The sequence below is a fragment of the Colletotrichum paranaense genome (genome assembly GCF_030867605.1).
Source record: "Colletotrichum paranaense strain IMI 384185 chromosome Unknown Scaffold_3.1, whole genome shotgun sequence".
Lineage (NCBI taxonomy): Eukaryota > Fungi > Ascomycota > Sordariomycetes > Glomerellales > Glomerellaceae > Colletotrichum > Colletotrichum paranaense.
Window position 1 is genome coordinate 1,014,498 of NW_026848961.1, and position 20,700 is coordinate 1,035,197.

A 20,700-nucleotide genomic window follows, 5' to 3' on the forward strand; every position below is an offset into this window, starting at 1 on the left:
TGACAGAATCACCTAACATCTCTTCTCATATCGATTAAAACACGATATAAGACATTTGCTTCATTTCTCCGCCCTAGGTACTCCTCACTATCCTTATACTTAATCACGACGTTCAATCAAACATGCCTTCTCCTTTGAAGATTCTTATCAGCGGCGGTGGAATCGCTGGAGGCTGCCTCGCCTTCTGGCTAGTCAAACTCGGCCATGATGTTACCGTGGTGGAATGGTTCCCTACTCTCCGCGCTACAGGACTTCAAATCGACCTCCGAGGACACGGCATTGAAGTCTTGAAGCGTATGGGCCTTGAAGAGGGATTCCGCGCCAAATCGGTTCCTGAGCAAGGCCTCCAGTTTGTCGATAGTTCCGGCCGAAGGCGAGGCCACTTCCCGGTGAATCATTCGGGAAGTGGAGCGCAAAACTTTACCTCCGAGTATGAGATCATGAGAGGAGATCTGTGCCATCTCTTCTACGATGCCACCAAGGGCCGTGCCAAGTATATCTTTGGCACTTCCGTGGAAAGCTTCGACCAGAAGAACGGCGGCGTAGACGTACGCTTCAAGGACGGCAAGACGGAACATTTCAATCTATTGGTCGGTGCCGACGGCCAAGGATCACGTACGCGCAAGATGATGCTAAAGTCCGAAGCCTCTGACGGCTTTTACCCGCTCAGGGGTATTCACGCCTCTTACTTCACAATACCCCGACCTATAGAGAAGGGTGAAGAGTACTATTCGACGGCTTATTTCGCGACCAACAGCCGGATTGTAATGACTCGACGACACAGTCCAGAAGCGATCCAGGCGTACACTTTCTTCACATCTCATGACGAAGAATTCCAGAACGCTCGACAAACCCACGGAAAGGAAGTAAAGCATGTTGTTGCCAATGCGTTCAAGGGCGCAGGATGGCAAGTGGACTACTTCCTGGACGCGATGATGGACTCCCAAGACTTTTACTGCGAGCAAATCGGCTTGGTCAAGATTGACCACTGGTCCGAGGGACATGTCGCTCTTGTCGGAGACGCGGCGTACGGACCATCCTCCATGACGGGTATGGGCACAACTTCGGCAATTGTCGGCGCCTACGTCTTGGCTGGAGAGATCGGTAGACACTGCGGATCTGAACGCGGCCAAGATGGCATTGAAACGGCTCTACACGAGTACGAAAGAAAGATGCGGCCTTTCATGGATCAAGTGCAGGAGGGCATCACAGATGACGCTTTTGTTTATAAGCTGTGGCCGACGGGACCCATTGGGATGACAATCTTGTACTGGATTATTGGAATTGTTTCTTTCTTCCACATGAACCTTGGGAAGTGGGTTCTGAAGGAGAGCGCGGTGAAGTGGAACTTGCCGGACTACAAGGAGTTGCTACTTTGACGAGACTTGCCTCAGTATTGAGGAGGAAGGCACGGGAAAATAGCAGAGCATTCATTTACATCTGTACATTATGAGACGAAACACAGCTCTGAAAAAACCTCTATGATTCAACGACAACTAATATGAGGCAATATGTACGGGCTTTTCAATATGTGAAGAGGTTTCAAGACCCTCGTGAAGTATTTACAAGATGGATGAACGAGAGATAGTATCTGTACATGCAGCTTTGCTTGGCAGTCTAGTTGTTGAAGGTATGTGTGTGGATGTTGATAGTATCAACCTTCCAGGTCTTGCCGTTGTCGGAAGTGGTAAGCCCAGACGAGTCGGCCTCGTTGAGACCGAGGGTCTTGCCGAAGGTATTATCGGCGGCGTTGAGTATGATGGTCGTACCTGTGTACTCTGTGAATGACAAGGTTAGTGAACCATGAAGCGAACAAATCATCACAGGGAGCACTTACTGTGAGCAACAACCGTACCGACACAAGCATCGTCTTGGCATTCAACAGCAGTACCCCAGCCCTCGGCGTTTCCAGAGCCTTTGCATTGTGAGCATTCATCCTAGTACATTGACATCGCCTAAGCCTTTGAGTTTTACTTACTCGTTGAAAGAGTCGACACTACCTTGCCGTTGAGAGAGACGGTCTGATCATACTTGCCGGTGCTGTCGTTGTATTTGTCTGTGTTATGGAGTCAGCTTCGATTCATGATAAAACCCAAATCTGATGACTTACAGTGCATGGTGAGCTTGTCACCGGCAGAAGCAGGAACTTGCGTGCCTCCGAGCTGCTCTCCTTGAAGAGTGCTGGCCCAAGTGCACCACTGACCGACGCTAGCACCGCAGTTCCTATGGAACTTGTCAGCTCGTGACTTTGCCTTCTGATAGAATATACAAGTGATTACGCCTTGGGATCGCTGAAGGAGACAGCAAGAGCCTGGATAAGGTCACCGCCGCTGGTACCCATGCCGGGCCAAAGAGCAAGACGATCCTTTTGGGGACTAGGCACGGGAGGAAGAACGAGAGTCGTAGTCGCCTCACGGATCCAAGACTGAGTGGGACCGAGGGAGAATGCTGGTCCAAACCCGACCTTATCCTGAGCGCTCACCATATTGGCGGCAGCGAGGAGAGCAGCTGCAGCGACGTTACGCATGTTGACGGATATTTGGAGCGAGTGACTGAAGGCAGCAAGGGTATGCAGTCGAAAAAGATCGAAATCCGGAGTGAAGCAATGTCGAGGGTTAACGTAGACTGGAGTCTTAGGAATGGAACGACGACGGCAAGAAGCGCCAAGTACTCTTGGCAACGAGTGTAGGATTTATATGGAAGGCTGCTCATCGTTCTAGACTGCTTCGATTCATCCTAGTTGATGCCCCCTTTACCCGTCCGGCATGTTTCTGCCGTATTCAGTCTCCCAATTAGCCTGCTACCTCCCCCGAGAGGACCAGTCACAAAACAGCCCAGTGGTGGACAAACAATTTCCGCGATGGGTTGTGAAGGCTGCGCCAGGGTCCACGCGACCTGGCCAGATGGTTGAAGGAATAATCCAAGCGAGAAACCCATTCTCATTTGGTAACCCCAATGGGGTCGACAAGGACAAGGCATCATGCTTACTACCATCAACCTCTTAGGCTCTGCAACCTTAACCTTCCCAAAAGAGGGTTGCATTCCCTCGGAACCATCACTAGCATGGCAAGACGCTCAACCACTAAGCAAGAGCGCGACAAGACCAACGGAGAAGCGTGCAGACGGCAGACAAGCCCAGAAGGAAGTACATGACTTCAAGCGTAGACTCGTCGATAGTGACAATGCAAGTGGAGTTTCGTATTCAACGTGCCACTTTTTGGATCCCCTTCAAGTGTGAAGAGACAAGATTGGAGACCCCCTGTCTGAGGATCGTCCGTTGAACCATTGCTTGGCCCTGCGAGCCGCAACTAGATTGAAATCCCCACATCGTCTTTTTCAGAGTCGCGATTAGTGATCGGGTAGACGGGTTTCGGCACTCAAGTGCCACAGTCCTCGATGCATTACTGGACTCGTTCCGTTTTCCGAATCCATAAATTCCTGGACTCATTAACGAATTATGAATGAGGGTTTCGGCTACCAAAATCAGGCGCAAGACACTTCACACGACGTCATGAATGCACTGATAAAGAGAGCGAGGGTGGCTTCGAAGTGCCTCAAGCTCAGGTTTCTCGGAGCAGTTATATTCTGAGCGGAAGCTCTTCACGAAGCTTCACACAACTTGCAATTCATGAGGGGTTTAGGGGAGGGGCGCGTGTTGAGCCCCTTGTCAAGTTGTCTTGGGGTTCCTCTGACGGCATACCGATGGTGCGCTTGAAACGGTGTAGCCACTCAAGATTGTCTGCCGAGGTCTGATTCCAAGGGTCGCCGCTAAATCAGTCAGACTTCAATAATCCCTTACAAGAGAAGACGAGGAGACAGAACTTACTCTTCATAAACAATGAATCGCGCTTGGTGCTGAATCTCATGGTCCGACGGAACGTGACTGTTCGGGTTGTTGGGAGACATGGTTGCTGCGATCCAGCGTCGTAGCTCGAGAGCAAGCCACCGATTGAAATTGGAGTCATTGAAAAACGCATAGTTTCGTTTGACTGTTGAAAACTGCGGGTGTGCGCTGCGGCCATCTGGTCCAGTGCTTCCGGGTCTCTGCCAGTCGGGAGTATTCGAGACTAGAGGCGACACGGGTGAAGCTTGGGCGACATCGCTTGCTGGAGAAGCGTCCTGGGTAGTAGGTTCTTGTAGCAATGGTGGAAGAACGTCACTTCCTGTATCCTGCAGCCAAGCGCGTTGATTCGGCATGGCTAGATTCCTCCAGAGTCCTCTGTCAAACGGAACACCTTGGAGTTGAAATGGAATCGGGGGCTCGAAAGGCTCATTTGCAGCAGCTCTTCCGTTCATGAGATCTCCGAGCCCTACTTGTTGGTCTTTCTCAGAAAGTCGTAGTGGAGGTAGAGCACTTGAGCTTTCGTGTTGAAGAAGACGTGTTCTCGAGCGAAACGCGGTAAGCCAGCCAGTTGATGAGCTGATGAGGTTGACTAGCCAGTTGACAACCAAGTCGGCCGGAGACATTCCCCAACTCTTGCCTAGACGTGTGACTATCTTACAAGCCTCGTTCTGTAGTTCTTGGTTGTTGAGAACATTGGGTCCAAGTAGCCTGTGCTTATCAACAAAGGCATCAAGCTGCAATTCACAGGGGCATTCATCAAACAGACTGCGCTTTCCTTTGATCTGAAGAACAGACATCATGCTTTCGGCTGGCGATCTTATCGGCCCAAATCGAGCCTCTCGAGTGAGGTCTTCTGACGAGGTAATCAAATCTCGCAGCCACGACTCGGGTTTCGCACCCTTTTCAACTTCCGGGGATGAGACTTCCGATGCAAAGACGATTCGGCAAGCCTCGAATTGGATTTCTCTGTTGTTGGGCAAGTTTCCTGTTCTGTCGAAAAATAGTCGTAGAAAATGATTGAGTTCCAGCGTGAGCAACTCATAGGCGCTACGGGGCGACTCGGGAGGCACGCCGCTTGCTTGATAGGGGAACGGCGAGAATCTTTCATATTCGATGAGATCTGGAAGGCGCATTAGTCCGGGCATCCGCGAAACAGTTTTGGGTTCTCTTACAAGGTGGTACAGAGTTCTCAACCATATCCAGAACTGCATCGTTGAAGCCCCAATCTCCTTTCCAACTCGCCATGTCGGAACCCATCTTGAAATGATCCGCGAGATGGTCAGCTCTGACACCCCAAGTATCGAGAGATGCACCGCAGAAGCCGCAACGAGACTCGATTTCTGGAATGGTAATTTTCCAGATTTTAGCCGACCAGTCGAGAAGGCCAGCATTGTGTACCAAACGCAAGTGCTGTTTTAAGTGATCCTTTCTGTTGAACGTTCGTTCCTGACAAGATGAGGGATTGTGGCTGTCGATGTGCGATTGAGTAGGCTCGGTTTCTCCACAGAAGACACAACATATTTGGCCTGTGTCAGGATTGACGGCCCGAGGCCCTTTAGGCGAGCAAACCCATCTTTCGAGGGGCATATGGAGAGACTTTTCGTGTCGCTGCCAGTCGTGTTTCGTTCTAAATGTCTCTGTACAGAATGTGCACTGGTACTGGTTCCGAGGATGTGCAAGAGAAGTTCGCTTTGGACGTCTACGTTGCCGTGCTCGACTACGAACAGCGGGACGCGGAAGGGAAGCAGAGTCTTTGGAAGCATGGGAGAAGGCAGAAGCAAATGAGCCGCCACTCGAGGTTCCAGCGCTACTAGCTGACGAGGTGTGATAAAGGGACCGTGCTGGCTCATCGGTGAAGCTAGCATTGAAGCTGTCGTCTGCGACTACAAGGGATCAGCTTTGAGATACCCCCCCGACATTTGACACTCACACAATGGAGGGCCGTTCATAAAGTATAAAACTTACCTGATGATCCTGCATGGGTAGATGCTACGGCACGTGCAATGTCGCCAACAGTAGCAGGCTCGTGTTCTGGAGGAGAGTCGACCCATCTCTCGAGCGGGTTCAACCCCTGATAGTGAGGGCTGCTTCTAGGAGCTGGTGTTCCTGGCCTCGCGGGGACATCTATAGGTCTTGTCCCAGTACCAGAGTTTCCCGAGTATGGTGACGTAGATCGATGACGGCCTTGTACTTTTCCGCGACGACGAGCGTTGATCAACCAGTTAGTGATTTGGATCTTACTGAGGCCCGTTTGGTGCTGGAGGATTTTCTTTTGTTCGTCGTTTGGATAAGGATGGTGGCTGTGGGAGGAGAGCCATTGTCTCAAGATTCGAGTTGAGTCGCGAGAGAATCTCGTGCCAATCTTGGGTGGAGGAGGAGTCGATGTAGTGGAAACGTTGAGTGGCTCGAACGAGCCGCTTGATCTCTTTGAAGTCTCTGGTGTCGGGAGGTGCTGAACATCGGTTGCAACAGTCCGGCTGTCGGTCATGAGGTTGTTGAAAACATCTCCAGTGAAGTTCGGCGTGGTTTCTAAGAAAGTACAGTTGCATCCGAGAGAAACGCAAGATATACAGCGGTCTTGAGGTTCGGGTTGTTGTGGGAGCTGGCATTGGTAGCCCCATGCGGTGCAGTTGGCACAAGATGTCGAGGGTGTCGTCCATCCACTTTCGAAATTATCGCTGATGTAGTCAAGGGATCCGTCAAAAACGAACGGGGAGCTTTCACCGCTAAATTGTTCAACGGGCGTGAAACATAGAGCTTCGTCGACGGCGAGGTTCTCGATAGCGAGATTGGCCCTGGGCTCCTGTGGCAGGGAAATTTCGGCGAGGTTCACGAATTGGTTTACAGTCGAAGAAGTAGCTTCATCCGAGTTATCCATCCTGTCGAGTCTCAATTCCACCACCGTAGCCACAGCAATAATCTCCCGGCCTTAATCTGGGGAAGCAGTAAGGCTTGTCAAGGATGTCAAAGCCCCTGCCAAAGATCGGGCTGGTAGGGCGTGATCGAATCGATAAGGCGTATCAAGATATGAAGAAATAATGTCAAACGTGAATTGTGTATTGGTGTTCCCTCAGGGGAGTCATTCGACTTGGACTTTGTTTTGCTCAAGAGTGGAAGAGTCGTCGGAAGTCTATTCGCACTTTCATGCGTTGGAATGACACGGGATCCACCAAAGCACTCTCGATGATTGGCCCGACGTCGGATGTGTCAAGTGCGCCTTACACTAGAAACGCGATGGCCGGACCCATCGACTAATGGCAAGCTTGTTCAACGTGAAGTCTAGGTCCGAACCCGGACCACAGGCCTTCGCGTGCGGTTGAACTCAATTGCGGTGAATGTGGTTACTGAAAATAAGTCGTGTCACTTCAACTCTTAGGTACGTTGAAAACTGCCACATGGGGTTTATAGCTTCAGCTTCTCTGTCATCTCATGAAATGATGTTAGAGTTCGAGAGTCACTGATGATTTTCAAAACACAAATGATTGAAAGTTGGCAAATCGAGAAGCGAGAAAAAGTCTCCGGAGTGGGTCACTTAGACCGGCATGCTTCTGGACCCTTACTCGAAGCCTTTGTCTTCGCCTCTCGCAGGATGTTGGGCGCGCCTGACGCACAATGAAATTTTTTGCGTGCTCTTATGGGTAGAAACATTACATTTATTATTGGCTTCATAAGTTTTTGGTGAAAAGCTCTGATTCTCAGCACTTGACAACGGACTTGTCGAAACACACAAGTACTCAATTACTTCATGCCGACAAGTTTACCTCAGTCGAGTTACTTCTTTGCCAACTAGCTTTCTCAGCCTTCAAGCATGGGGGAACGCGAGTCTTCAGGCCCAACATTGGCGATTGCACCGATACAAATTGACCCAGAAACCGATACCAATGATTTATCCAACGTCAACAATGATGCCGCGAGTGAGGAGACAGAAGTTCTGCGATGGTCCTGTGTTGGTGCAGCTGGCCTATTCTTGATGTGCTCATACGGTACGTTCAGCACCATAGGATGGCCGTACCGGTTTTCACCCATGGATTGGACCTGACTGATTGGTATTTAGGCTTCTCTCAATCGATCGGGACTGTCCAATCTTTCCTTCAACTAAATCAGTTGAGCGACTATTCTGCACAAGACATTGGATGGATCACGGGCTTAGACACAGCTCTTTCGCTATTGTGTGGCTTTCAAGTCGGCCCTTTGATGGATCGCTATGGTCCTAGGCTTCTAGCGCCAGTTGCAGTTGGGCTCACCGTCGCAAAATTCTTCCTTCTCTCCGAGTGTAAAAATTACTGGCAGATTTTTCTCTGCTTAGGTGTTCTGGGAGGCATTGCCTCCGCGGTAGCCTCAACTGTCGCAATATCAGCAGTAGGCAAGCTGTTCATCCGCCGTCGAGGCCTGGCAATGGGTGCAGCGATGGCTGGAGCTTCTTTGGGTGGCATCACCTTTCCACTAGTCCTCCGCAGGGCTTTCCCGGCTTTGGGCTGGTCATGGTCTAACCGGGTGATGGGCTTCGTGATTCTAGGTCTCATGACCATTGGCATGGTTTTGCTTTTGCCTTTTCCAAAACTGATCCTACCCTCAGCGGTGTCGTCGAAGAAGAGATCAGCAGCACTCAACTTTGACGCTTTCCGGTCGGGGCCTTTCGTCTTCATAACGCTCGGGTTCTTCTTGTATGAGTTTTCCATCACTGGCGTGGGCGTGCTGTTGCCAACTTTTGCGGTCAAAGCTGGCTTTCCATCTGCGATGGGTTATACCTTGGTCTCAATCCTCAACGGATGTTCATGCCTAGGCCGCCTACTGCCTGGACTTGCGGGTGACTACGTAGGCCACTTCGACGTCATACTTTTCATGACTTGTCTCTCATTGATCTTTACTGGAGCCTTGTTCGTCCCGTTCGGGGGGCAATCGGCCGGAATCCTCTACGCATTTGCTGGTTTGTGGGGATTTTGCACTGGCTCTTTCCTGTCAATCCTTCCTGGTAAGCGAATTCTTAGCATGTTCAGTTTCGAGCTTTCATTTTGGAACTAACAAGAGTTTGCGACTAGTGTGTGTGGGCAAGACTTGCGATCCTAAAGATTACGGAAGATACTATGGTGAGTTGATGCACTAAATCATACCTGCCTCAATTTGCTCAGGATTGTCTGACTGACGTGATTTCAGGTACCATGACATTCTTTGTTAGTTTCAGTGCCCTCACGGCAATTCCAGCAGGAGGTTCCCTTTTGGAAAAGGTGGGCTCAGTAGGGGCGTCGGGTCTGTATCTTTCAACGGTTGCTCTGGGGGGCTTGAGCTTCTACACAGCCCGCTCCTTGTTAATTGGGAAATTTCTTGTTTTCAGATCAAATATCTAGATTTTCATTCCTCGTTCCAGCATACCAATTTTCATTACAACTCTTCTCTCTTGCTGACCAATTTTATTGTCTCGGCCCTGGGGAGATCGGACACAGCAGTAATCTCGAGACTGTGCCGATCTTCTCTCGAGACAAATTCTATGGCTCCTAGGTCTGGCCCGAAGTCTCTGATGGGACCTAATATGTAAACCTCCTCCACCGCAACCGCTGAACTTTCTGAGCTATTTTTGGCAACTGAGGTTGCTTCATTTCGTGTTCCAAGGGTCGGATTTGTAACATGAGTAAACCCTAGCTGTGTAAGACTGTATGGATCTTTCGGTTTCTTCTTGTCGTTGTGGTTGCTGGAAATCCCATCACTCAACTCTATACCATCCGAGCCCTGACTTGATTTCGGTGTGAACTTGTACTTGTGGTAGAATTGAGCCCATACTCTCCGTTTGAAAAGAGGCACCACCATGGGGGCCTGCCCAACGAATATGGCAATGAAGTCCTCACGAATTGACCACATTGCCCCTGGGCCAAAGCCACCTGTAGGCTTGATGCATAATTAGCAACATCTCGGAATCCAAGAGGGAATAGGATGTCTTACGTGAAAAATGAGAACCACACGGATTGTCGCAGCAACCATGATGAAAACTCCCAAGCTGAAAAGAAAATATACTCCAATCCTGCGCCAAATCGAGGCTCTAACGAGACTTATCACCTGATTGATGATTAACTGACCGTTTGCAGGTTTGACCGAGGGATACTTACGGGTATAGGAATGGCAATTATGCAAAGATCTGTGGTGACGTTCATCACGAAGATGCTGTAGAAGTAAATTTTGTTCTGTGGCACACAATTCTCTTTTCAGATCTTGTAAGCTAATGCTTCCTACTCGGATCCCACTCAAGCTTACGTACCTCCTGGATCTGGGCGAATTTGCCACATGAGAGAGAGAGGGAGGCATGTCAGGGCAATGATCAGACCCATCGCAACCGCCGTGGCACCAACTAGACCCATGACAGGGAATATAAACTTGTCTACCCACTGTCCCGCAACTAGTCTTCGATAGAAAAACAACACTATCATGTATTAGATATGTTGTGGCATGAATGCAGGTTTGAGCATGAAAGAGGCCTCGAAAACAGCATGCCACGTACTGTTGAACTTCAATGACCACACTACTGTCGCATAGATAATCATGCCTGCGACGAAATTCTTCGAGCCGTACTCCCACTGATAGCTGCTTTTAGTCAGACTTTGTTGAGAACAAAAGGTTTCCTTCGCACACACAATTCTGATTCTGGCAATGTCGCGCGCTGTTCCGGGGTCAGGAGCGAGGTGTGTTTGCCTTGGGCAATCAGCGCGAAGAGCGTTGCCATCACGCATACAGAAGTGTAGAGAGACTGCCATGATGTAAGTCGAAATTGGATTCATCCCAGTGACAGGAAGATAGGGTATACCCATGTGAAGAAGATGATGTAATCGTCAGGTCGAAATCCAGACACGCCCACTTGCTTCGTGCGGCAAAATACCCTCGCCGCAATCATCAAAGTCGCAACAGCATACAAAGTCCATATTTCCAAGAGAGTCGGGTTGATCTCCATGATGTGTCCGATGTGCGAGCCAGCTGCTCTGTCGGCTGTCTATTTCGTTATCATCGAAGCTAGTCCGGGGCTCCGATATTGTTGACTAAGGTGAACACAAGGAATACTTGTTTGAGTAAGGTAGATAGCAGCTTGGACTTTTATTTGAACCTGGGGAATAATTCAGTCCTGGAAAAGAGAAGATTGAAACTTCTTGAATTGAACGGTATCCTAGCAAGGGCCTGTCACCTCGATCCAGGCTGGCTAGGTCCGAGCATGTGGAAGTAAACTTCACCAACTTCAGTGGTCTCCCCAATGTAGAGACTCACAACCCCCCCTCCCCCCCCCAAACAATGAAAACCACCCGAGTCATATATATGCCAGGCAGAAATGTGCTTAGACAGTTACCCCGACATAATTTTTTTGGAGCGGCAACAGGCTTAAGTTATACGGTGCGGTATTGTTTGCGGCTCCCTGCATATATTTGGAGTGATAGCTCCACAATCCATAGTTAGGGCAACAGAATTGTCTGCCGATATCAATTGGATGGTTGTCTCACTCGGCGGTGGCGATGGGCAGCTCCTGCACTAGGTATTTCAGCGATAAAAGCTGCGAACATGGAAATGGTTGGCATTCCCAGGACGTAGAACAATCTGTTGACTGCTTCGGGGTAGTTCCAAAAGTTAACATCATGCGATTCCACCTTGGCACAGGCTGCAGGATGGAACTCTCGATTCCAAGGTTGTGCCATGCTATTTAACAAACAGCACGTGGTAGATCGGTGCTCGAATGCACTGTAGACTTCTTCCATCTGGCAATACTTCGATGTTGATCAAGATAATAGAGCGTTATCCCTGTCCATCTTCTCGGTTCCGCGAGTCTATAAAGCCCTGCGTGTGCCACGTCCTGATTGCTGGTATGCCGGTAGGCCGTATGCCAAAACTTCCCCAGGTTGCCCCAACTTCTCCAATCAACTTCCTTGTGCCGAGTGGGAACAACAGGGAATGATGAGACTGAATCATTGGGTTGCAGCGCCTGTGACATGGCTCGCAACGAGTGAAATTCATCTAAAATCATCCCTCTCATAAACATGTATGATGTAGACTCGAGGTAGTCAAAGTTAAGAGTTCAATAAAGCTTTATGGTATGCGAATCTAGCAGGGATGAAATTGAACATACGGCAACTCTGGTTATCAAGACTTCCCATATGGTAACCGGTGGACTGGGTCGCAGCCTGGTATCTCTTCACCTGGACTCTGAATTAGAATATCAGCAGAAAATCTTATAATTAGATGCCCAAACCAATCTCAACCTATTCCACCACAGCGACACTTTCTGAATCTGTGCTGTGACATGTATTATTCCGTTTTAAGTGAACTCTCTGATTCGACTTGGCATGCACCTCCTGGTCTTCTTCCTCCGTCTTGTTTGGAACTTTTGGAACATTGCATGTGATGAATCTTCGCACCACAATCAGCACTGGCCGTTAGCTCGTAATCATCGGAAAATGAAAATCAACACGACCATAACAATCACATGCTCTCGTATTTTGATCCACCTTCGATTTCCATGTTCTATCGCTTAAGCCATGTATCTGGTGCCTTGATTATGAAAGCTTTAGATTTGGAGATGGGACAACCTGGGGAAAATGAAGTTATATAGAGCAATGACAATATCGCAAGTATCGATTACCAAAACCCATTTTCCCATGACTTCTAGAACCAGTCCTCGTTAGTCAATCTTTGTTCTTGATCGTCTTGTTCATTGATACCATTGTCTAAGTTTTGTCGAGGATGTGCTGTGAGGAATTCGGCTACTAAGAATAACAATGTTAGTACTAACACCTGAAGTATAATGAAGGCACTTGGCGGAAAGTACCAGATGTCGCAGTGTGATATTCATACCTACATTTATGTAATTCCTTTTGCAACTTACCAGAGATACAGAGGCGTGGGCGTGCGAAGGTGATTTCCCAGAAAATTCAAGAAGCACCGTGTTAACCCGCATAGAAACGTCAAGAATATGAATGCGGGTATGGCACGTTTTCAAGGCTATTTTCTCGATTCGAGAGGGAGCACAAACTGTGAACTGATGCGAGGGTACTGATGGAACCTTCTGCAATCAAATGACATCATTTTCCCCCCGTGCGCCCAGCGCACTTCGCGCCCTAAATGAGTGCTAGATAATCTCTGTATTCAATCGACCAAAGACCTGGGCTTTCATCTGATATCGAGAAACCGCCGGATGTGCTTTTTCTGAAGGGGCAGCGGCCATTGATATTATGCGGATTCGAGGTACGATCACCTTGTTATTGCTCGTATGCACTATCAATAAGACAAATAACAAAAGCCCTAGCCTCGGGTCGTCCCTTGGTAATTGCGCTGACCATTTTAGTTCGAAAGGTCTTCATATTCACGTGAAAGATCACGAACTAGCTGCCTTTGCGCTTGCCATCTACGTAGCTAATGTTGGGTCACATATCATCAGACAGTTTGAGATTCTTAAGACGAGAGTCTGTGCGACATCTCATCTTGTAATTTGGTTGGCAGCTCTGCGCTCTGTCATACCACACGTGAGGATAAAGTTGCCAAGCGAAACATCCAACTCAAGGTCCCTGCCCTTTCAAGGTAAGCTTAGCGTGCCGGCTGATATATCCACAGCGATGAAGCTTTCTGATTGCTCAATGTCGTTTAAGCGTTAAGTACACTAGAGATCGTCTCTTGGACGGGCTTCCGGATGCAGCGGTGCAAATATGACTGGACTCGGAAAATAGGTAGTAGCCTCTTGGATGAGGTTCGGCCCCCGGCTCGAAAGCGAAGGCGCGCGAAGGCTTATCTCTTCCGCTTGGGGTAGCGCGGTCGTGTGAAAATATCCGTCGCCGGTTCTTGTTGTTGTGGGCTGGTTCAGGAAGTTTAGCCGTGGCTAGTTGGGTACTGATCATTGTTTTATGGTTTACCGTATATATGTACATATGATATCCTTTTCACCGACCAAATAAGTACTCTTGCATTGGCAAGATTCGACTCAACTCACTAAGTATCAATTTCACTTATTACACGCTCATACGAAATATCAAATCAGGCATCATGGCTTCAAGAGAGGATGGAACCAATGGCATGAATGTCGGATGTAACTACGGCCAAGACTACCTGCGAGCGGTTAGGGGTATCACAGCATCTTCTTTTCAGACAGAGGAGGATCGCATGAAGGCACTTCTAGCAACGTATGAAGTTCTGTCTAAGCTGGAGACCCCCTGGGACACATATGTCAGAATTCATTTAAATCAGGTGAGGCCCAAGAAACACGCAGACGAGATTTCGATATATCATGAAGTGCTGACTCAGTTTTAGCCTTCTGTTACCGCGGGGATAAAAATTATCAAAGACTTGAAGTTGATGATGAAGTGGAAAGAACAAGGATTTGTCCCGATGACGAGTGCTCAGCTCGCAGGCCTTGTAGGGAGCTGTGATCCTCAGCTTCTTCGTAAGTTTCATCGATGATAGGCTTGGGTACTTGGAATCATTTTCGGACACTGCTGACAGATTGGCTGTAGATAGGTTTCTCCGTAGCTTAGCTGCGAATGGTCTTATGGAACAAGTTCCAGTAGAAAAGTTCAAACCGAACCAGTTCTGCATGGAACTATCAAAGCCAGACTTCCACACTCTCACAAACTTCTAGTGAGTGGCACGATCAAACCGAAGTGATTTTGCATACTTATAAGCCCCACAGTTACGTGACTGGCCACCGTGCATATGGTACTTTGCCCGACCATCTGGCAGAAAAAGGGTACAAGGATCCCTCTGATCCTGCAGACACAATCTTACGGAAATCTACTGGGCACACCGGAGACCTGTGGTCCTTTCTGAGCGAGAATCCGAAAATGGGTGAGATGTTCAATATCGTACAAAAGGCGTCCACCAACAAAGAGCCACCGTGGATGGATATGTACCCTCACCGTAACTTGGTTGATGCATCAGATTCAAGCCTTCCACTTCTTGTCGATATTGGCGGCGGGATTGGGCATGATCTCTTACGTTTTTACAAAGCTTACCCTAACGAAGGCTCGAGGTTATACCTCGAGGATCTCCAATCAGTCATTAGTGACGCGAAGGATAAAGCGCTCCTTCCCGACACGGTAAAGCAGGTGGAATACAGCTTTTTCGAGCCACAACCAGTGAAACGTTAGCTATACAAACCGCTTTGTACGAACTTGGTGCTGACTTGTGATACAGACGCTCGTGCATATTACATGCACCATATAATCCATGATTGGCCCGACCATTCGGCCCTGAAGATACTAGAGATGCAGAAAGGCGCCATGAAACCTGGCTACAGCAGATTACTCATTCATGACCAGGTCTTAGACGACGAAAAGAGCCAGATGAATACTACAGCATTTGATATAGCCATGATGGTGTATCTATCTGGGAAAGAACGCACTGAAAAGCAGTGGATGGCTTTGCTTGACTCGGCCGGTCTCAGAGTCATCAAGTTTTGGAAGAAGCCACCAGACTACTTCAGTGTTATCGAAGTTGAGATTCCAGCTTCCTAGAGTTTTTAGGCTCCTTGTGTCAAAACGTACGAATGTCAACGACGCGTAAAGTCATACGAGATTTGAATGACACTTGGCACAAGCTACATGATCATGGGCTGTAATGTTCTGGTCAATGAGAACATGTTACGGCGGCAATTGGATTACACTTTGCAACAGACTGCGTTGAATCAAACACACCATGATTGAAAGTGCTCTGTCCACATGTCTACAAGAAGCGAATCCCTGAGCAAGTATTACGTCACTAGATTGTTTTAACGATATCTGTCGTTTGGGACCATGGTTTGCACTAAGCCTGACACTGGCAAAGCTTTCTAATCGCTACCCTAATGACATTCGGTATTCATATTCAATGAAAAATGGATTAAAAGCCTCAAGTAAGAAAGAGAATTTGATTTTGATTTTGAACGCCTGAAATTGAGAAGAAATCTAAACTGCGATCTCGGCTTAGAGGTTCTTCAGCTCAACAACCTCGTCTCTGTGTACTCGAAGGCCATAAATACTTTCAGGTCCACCTATGAACTTATCCCCGAATGCTTTAAATCCGTCATCCCTCCTACAGTATGTCTCGATGACTGTTTGGATAGGCTTAGAAGGATAAGGAACCATGATGCCCTGCCCATGGTCCTTTCCATCCAAGAACATTAGCTCCAACTCCTCTGTTCCGCTCCACTCGTAGTCTTTCCACGACTCTAAATCATCCATCGTCCACTTCACGTCTCCGGAATAGACATAACTTGCTACTGCTCTTGGGTTAGTTACGCAGTCTTCCCCTCCCAACACAACGGTGCTGCGCATTCCGGCTTGAATACCATTGCCGAATATCGCAGTTTCTTCTGGCGAGCCAGACGCATAGTAGCCAGCCTCAACATTCCGCAGGCTTGGAGTGAGCATCTCGCGCCACATAAGAGATTCCCGCCAGCAGAGCCTCCGAGCAAGTGTGTATGCTGTCCCGGCGTCGGTTGCACTTGCCCACCATATCTCCCATTCATTGCCGTGTCCTGTTCTCCCACGGATCGACGGCTTAGGCTCCCTGCGAGTAAAGTTGAAAGCGACATCCGGGAGATGAAGGAGCAACGACACTGGGTCAATCAAGATTGATGCCGCAACCCGCGGAGCAAAATCTGCTCTTTGTAGTAGTTGGCCCATCAATAAGGTTCCGTAGCTGTTACCGACAAGAACAAAGTCATCCCATGCTCCTCTTTCTCCGACTCCAGGCGCTGGTTGCGAAGCTCGCTGCTGTGCCACACACTTTGCAATCATCTCGCAGAGTTCGGGTGTTGATGGCAATGGCCACGTGGTGACACGAGAAGAAATTGGCAGCATCTCGACTGCTAGAATTCCGACGTCCTTAGGAATTGTGTTGAGCCAAAACATGTATGGGATCAAGCCGACACCCAGGCCATGGATAAATACGACAGGACGTTGCGTTGCTGACTTGTGAGGTCGATACCAGTAGGACATTTTGCTCGCCGCGGACTGTTTGAAAGGGAAGAGGTTGATGAACCGAACTGGGAAAACCTTGAAGAAGGTTGAGAATGACTGCTTGTAGTAGCAATAGCCTTGAGTAAGAAGATACAAAGCCATCAAGTTGTCGAAAAGTCCAATGACCTGGGAAACAATTTGATTAGTGAAGGTACATCGACTAGTCGAAGGGTGACAAGAGTAAATTGTGCTAACGGCGCATGTATCGCTCCTGCTTCCAAGGAAAACAATCATAGCAATCGACTTACCAGGTAATAAAGCAAGCTCCGATGTTGAATGATAACAGGGTCAAAGGCGAGTTTCAGGGCTTCAGCATCTCCTCTTCCCGGGCGTAATTCGATCCCAAACTTTTCCTCAATGTCGTCGACGTACCCTTCGAGTTCGGCTTCAACTTCCTTAGTAGGGCGTCCAGCTGTATTGTCCTGTTCAAACAAAGCCCATAGTAGCCAATCTTTCAGGTTTTCGCGGCGTATGTCCTCCATATGTGCATTGAGCATCCACATGCGAACAAATTCCTCGCCATCTGGCACGAGACTCAAGGCCTTGGAGAATAATCGAGCGCGTTGTGATCGACTCATTCGGGCGGGCATGTATGGCTTGTAAGTTTGCAAGTACCGTTTGTACGGTAGGAAGAAGAGCAAGTAAAAAAGAATCTCGATGGCGGCAATGACTTCGATGAAGATGGAAACTGGATGAGCAATAGCCTTGACGCCGCCTAGTGCGAATACGACATAGAAGTAGGTCAGGCCTAGGAGCCCTAGGTCCCTCATCATGATGATTAGCAGACGAACCGCAATGTATTGCGGCCATGTCTTTTGGACAATCATCGTCGAAGTCACCAGATCGGACCGTTCTCGTGCTGCGTTGTTGCCGAGATGCGACAAGAATCGCTGAAATAAGGCTGGATACTTTTCGAGTCGGCCGCTTCGAGTTCTTCGTTGATAATCTTGCGGCGAGAAAAGCAATGGGGCGGTGTTTGTTGTTCTAGAGAGCACTGGCCGAGACTCAAGTCAGATGTAGTGCGGAGTCCAGGTTCTCTGCATCACTTGTGTGCGTTGTGACGATGACGCGCCGCCCTTGAATAGATGCTGATCAACTCCAATGCCTCATACTAATGCGAACAAAAAAGAATGCATAGTTCTCCTCGGAAAGACAGACGCTCTGGACCTGCCGAGCGGTTGTGACGTATAACGGGAAGATGAATCGGACGCGGTAAAGCCAACCGTGTATACTTGAAAGGAGAGCGGATCCCCGTATCCGGGAAGAAGGTAGCGGAGACAGTCGTCCCCTTGACTTGACATCGGCGGGGTGGAGGTGATAGAAGACGGTGATCTTGGACTGCACCGCATAAGAATGCCGGCTGCGGTAGTTTCAAAAGGACTTGCCGCACTACGGACGACCTGTCAGCAAAATACGGTTATCTCTGACATGTGTTGCGCGTCCTGCAAGGCGGATCATCTCAGCCGTGGGAGACGGGCTGTGGTTTCTGTCTGGTTTTCGGCTTTGCAACCGAATATAGGCCCATCGACCAAATGGGTAATCGAAGAGCTGCACCTCAGCGGCGATGAACTTCAGCCCAAAACCGACTGTGTCGGACCTTGCCGACTCCCCATCGCCTTCTGGGCCCTGTATGGCCAAGTCTCGTGTTTCCTCGGTTGGTTCTCTGTTGGCGATTGGGCAGATCCGTCTGATCTTTACTCGTGCTCGTGTCATCGTTCATGTACTCTGGCCAAGACTTCTGTGGGATACCCTTGTGCTGTCAACGTCAAAGCCATCAAGGAGGCCCGAGATCCGCATTGATGCTAGGATCTAGGGGGCAGCTCCCCGTGTTCGTTCAGCGTGTTCGCTTGTAAGTACTTGATATTCTCTTGGTGGGGATTTTGACACATGAATGTTTCCTACGGTTATACATTGTTGCTAACCGACCAGACGCTTGCATCCAAATTTCCAAATGGTTGTGATAGTTGGTTGTCCAGCTTGGAGTTTCCGAGTTGCCTAACAGTGAATGCGTAGATGTATGCCAGGCTATCCGTAATATCAGCAGCTACGGTACTTGTGAGTATAGAAATACTGGTCACAAACGCGAGGTTTTCCGTTATTGAAACTCGTCAACAATTGATGGCATGTAGCGAGAAACAAAACAGTGAAGTTTCTAGATCATTACTCATGTGCTGGTGAAACCGCTTTACTAAGCTGTCACTCGCATAAGGTAGGCTTGATCTCACTACTGTTCAACTTGACGTGCAGTCAGTACCTTGTCATCGTAGTATTCTATGTAAGTTGGGTCTTGGGCTTCTGAATGTATGACCCTTCTATGTCATCAGCTGACTTCATTCCGAAGTGATGTGGTATGGACCTACAACATGTCGAAGGTGCCATCACAACGGTCAACCTCCATGTCGGTTGGAGTAATATAATAGTATCACACAGCACCTTTGTCTTAGAGTCGTGGCTGACTTCAGCAACTTGCAGAATACCGCTTTAGCAGACTCGGTTAACCAGAAGCTAGAACATCTGGCAGCACAGATGAGGGTATAATAGGTCGCTTCCCTAAATTAACGCACACCAACGCATGTAGATCAATGCATCCTCAGATGTGACCTGATTGAAAGTATGAATGATTTTTCCAGGTCGATTCGACCAATTATGGATTAAAGTCTAATACTCAAACTATGCTTGATAAGGAGGCAGGTGATAATCTAGGAGATGGGGCAGTTGATTGCGCTAAGTGATCGGTTAGTCCTTATCTGCGATGTTCCGTGCCTTTTGTATAACTTACTTCTTGTCAGACTCGTTGGCGGTGATGCCATCCGGCTTCTTGCCGTCCACAGTGCACTTGGCGAAGACGTTGGGAACGATTTGTCCCGAAGTGGTACCGCAGTCAATGTGGTAGCTCTTGCCGCTGGTGCCGGTCACGTCGATGTCGTGGCCAACGCTGACGTATTGGTTGACAACACCATCTCCGGAGAAGTAGCTATCAATTACTGTCAGCCCTGTGCAAGAGTTGGAACCCCTGCGATACAATCGCTGAGTTGTGTGGCTTCAGGGAACCGTGACTTACCATCCGTAGATGATCTGACGGCTCTCAAGAGCAGGCGCAGCCTGGGCTCCGGCAACCAGGAGAGCAGCAGCGACGGTGAAGGCACGCATTTTGATGTATATATCTTAAGTTGGGAAGACAGCTAGTTTGTTGATCACGGAAGGGGATGAGAAAACGAGAGACAAGTAGTTGATGCAGAACAGATCGAGACTACGACACAAGTGCGTGTCCCATAGGCTCTTATACCAAGAGTGCACTAAACCAAGACCGTCGGATTTGTCGATCATTCAGTTTTTGACTTTCACGCATACGGGCCTCCAGTGGAGGCTATGCTCCTTGACTGCATATTGTTCTCATGCTATTGCCGGTTGTTAGGCTTCCTGGCAGCAGAATCCTGGGCCTAAATCCCGGGGAATCCGACATCAAAAATAACTTGGCGCCGGTTCATCCAATTGTGAACCTTAAGTGGCTTGTTTGTACGGGAACATTCTCACTGCCACAAGCAGTGGGGAATGAGCAGAGTATAATAGAATGCGCAATCTTAGTTTCAGAAGCTTATCCTTGTCGCGTCAGGCCATCGACGACTCGATGTAGCTCGGCCAACGGATTGCTGAACTCAAGCGTGAACCGTTGATGATTGGTAATCGGCGAATTATGAAGATGTAAGTTGCGATCTCTAGGTTGAAGGTTCGGAAATTTGTGATTCCTTTAGATAAAGCAGTCTGCATCCAAGGAATATGATGACTCAAATGGCAAAAACATCGTTCGTAAGGAAAGATCAGGTTGAGAGAGTACGAGTCAGGCGCAGGACAATCAAGGAGGCGCGGTATTAAAACACTGTTTGCGTGCAGGATTTCGCCGTGGTC

The 20,700-nt window shown here is 48.7% G+C and overlaps 8 protein-coding genes across 8 annotated transcripts; 3 read left to right on the forward strand and 5 right to left on the reverse strand.

Moving 5' to 3' along the window:
• Positions 1-122: 122 nt before the first annotated feature.
• Positions 123-1,379, forward strand: CPAR01_03879 (uncharacterized protein; the record flags this gene model as incomplete). The annotated part of the gene is made up of 1 exon (XM_060488164.1): positions 123-1,379. One exon carries the CDS (start codon positions 123-125, stop codon positions 1,377-1,379), a length of 1,257 nt encoding a protein of 418 aa, XP_060352370.1.
• Positions 1,380-1,617: 238 nt separating this feature from the next.
• CPAR01_03880 (uncharacterized protein) lies at positions 1,618-2,527 on the reverse strand (the record flags this gene model as incomplete). The annotated part of the gene is made up of 5 exons (XM_060488165.1): positions 1,618-1,778; positions 1,838-1,915; positions 1,979-2,056; positions 2,111-2,223; positions 2,280-2,527. The coding sequence occupies 5 exons, from the start codon at positions 2,525-2,527 to the stop codon at positions 1,618-1,620; spliced, it is 678 nt and encodes a 225-aa protein (XP_060352371.1).
• Positions 2,528-3,626: 1,099 nt separating this feature from the next.
• CPAR01_03881 (uncharacterized protein) lies at positions 3,627-6,722 on the reverse strand (the record flags this gene model as incomplete). The annotated part of the gene is made up of 4 exons (XM_060488166.1): positions 3,627-3,768; positions 3,827-4,964; positions 5,017-5,727; positions 5,810-6,722. 4 exons carry the CDS (start codon positions 6,720-6,722, stop codon positions 3,627-3,629), a joined length of 2,904 nt encoding a protein of 967 aa, XP_060352372.1.
• A 1,124-nt stretch (positions 6,723-7,846) lies between these two features.
• Positions 7,847-9,189, forward strand: CPAR01_03882 (major facilitator superfamily transporter; the record flags this gene model as incomplete). Its single annotated transcript, XM_060488167.1, has 4 exons — positions 7,847-8,686; positions 8,744-8,816; positions 8,884-8,931; positions 8,999-9,189. 4 exons carry the CDS (start codon positions 7,847-7,849, stop codon positions 9,187-9,189), a joined length of 1,152 nt encoding a protein of 383 aa, XP_060352373.1.
• A 34-nt stretch (positions 9,190-9,223) lies between these two features.
• CPAR01_03883 (uncharacterized protein) lies at positions 9,224-10,778 on the reverse strand (the record flags this gene model as incomplete). The annotated part of the gene is made up of 6 exons (XM_060488168.1): positions 9,224-9,724; positions 9,779-10,034; positions 10,088-10,253; positions 10,332-10,414; positions 10,465-10,577; positions 10,635-10,778. 6 exons carry the CDS (start codon positions 10,776-10,778, stop codon positions 9,224-9,226), a joined length of 1,263 nt encoding a protein of 420 aa, XP_060352374.1.
• A 3,065-nt stretch (positions 10,779-13,843) lies between these two features.
• CPAR01_03884 (uncharacterized protein) lies at positions 13,844-15,309 on the forward strand (the record flags this gene model as incomplete). The annotated part of the gene is made up of 5 exons (XM_060488169.1): positions 13,844-14,044; positions 14,108-14,240; positions 14,311-14,434; positions 14,487-14,938; positions 14,990-15,309. The coding sequence occupies 5 exons, from the start codon at positions 13,844-13,846 to the stop codon at positions 15,307-15,309; spliced, it is 1,230 nt and encodes a 409-aa protein (XP_060352375.1).
• A 447-nt stretch (positions 15,310-15,756) lies between these two features.
• Positions 15,757-17,567, reverse strand: CPAR01_03885 (uncharacterized protein; the record flags this gene model as incomplete). The annotated part of the gene is made up of 2 exons (XM_060488170.1): positions 15,757-16,920; positions 17,043-17,567. 2 exons carry the CDS (start codon positions 17,565-17,567, stop codon positions 15,757-15,759), a joined length of 1,689 nt encoding a protein of 562 aa, XP_060352376.1.
• Positions 17,568-19,493: 1,926 nt separating this feature from the next.
• Positions 19,494-19,944, reverse strand: CPAR01_03886 (uncharacterized protein; the record flags this gene model as incomplete). Its single annotated transcript, XM_060488171.1, has 3 exons — positions 19,494-19,518; positions 19,574-19,807; positions 19,856-19,944. 3 exons carry the CDS (start codon positions 19,942-19,944, stop codon positions 19,494-19,496), a joined length of 348 nt encoding a protein of 115 aa, XP_060352377.1.
• Between the last annotated feature and the right edge of the window lie 756 nt (positions 19,945-20,700).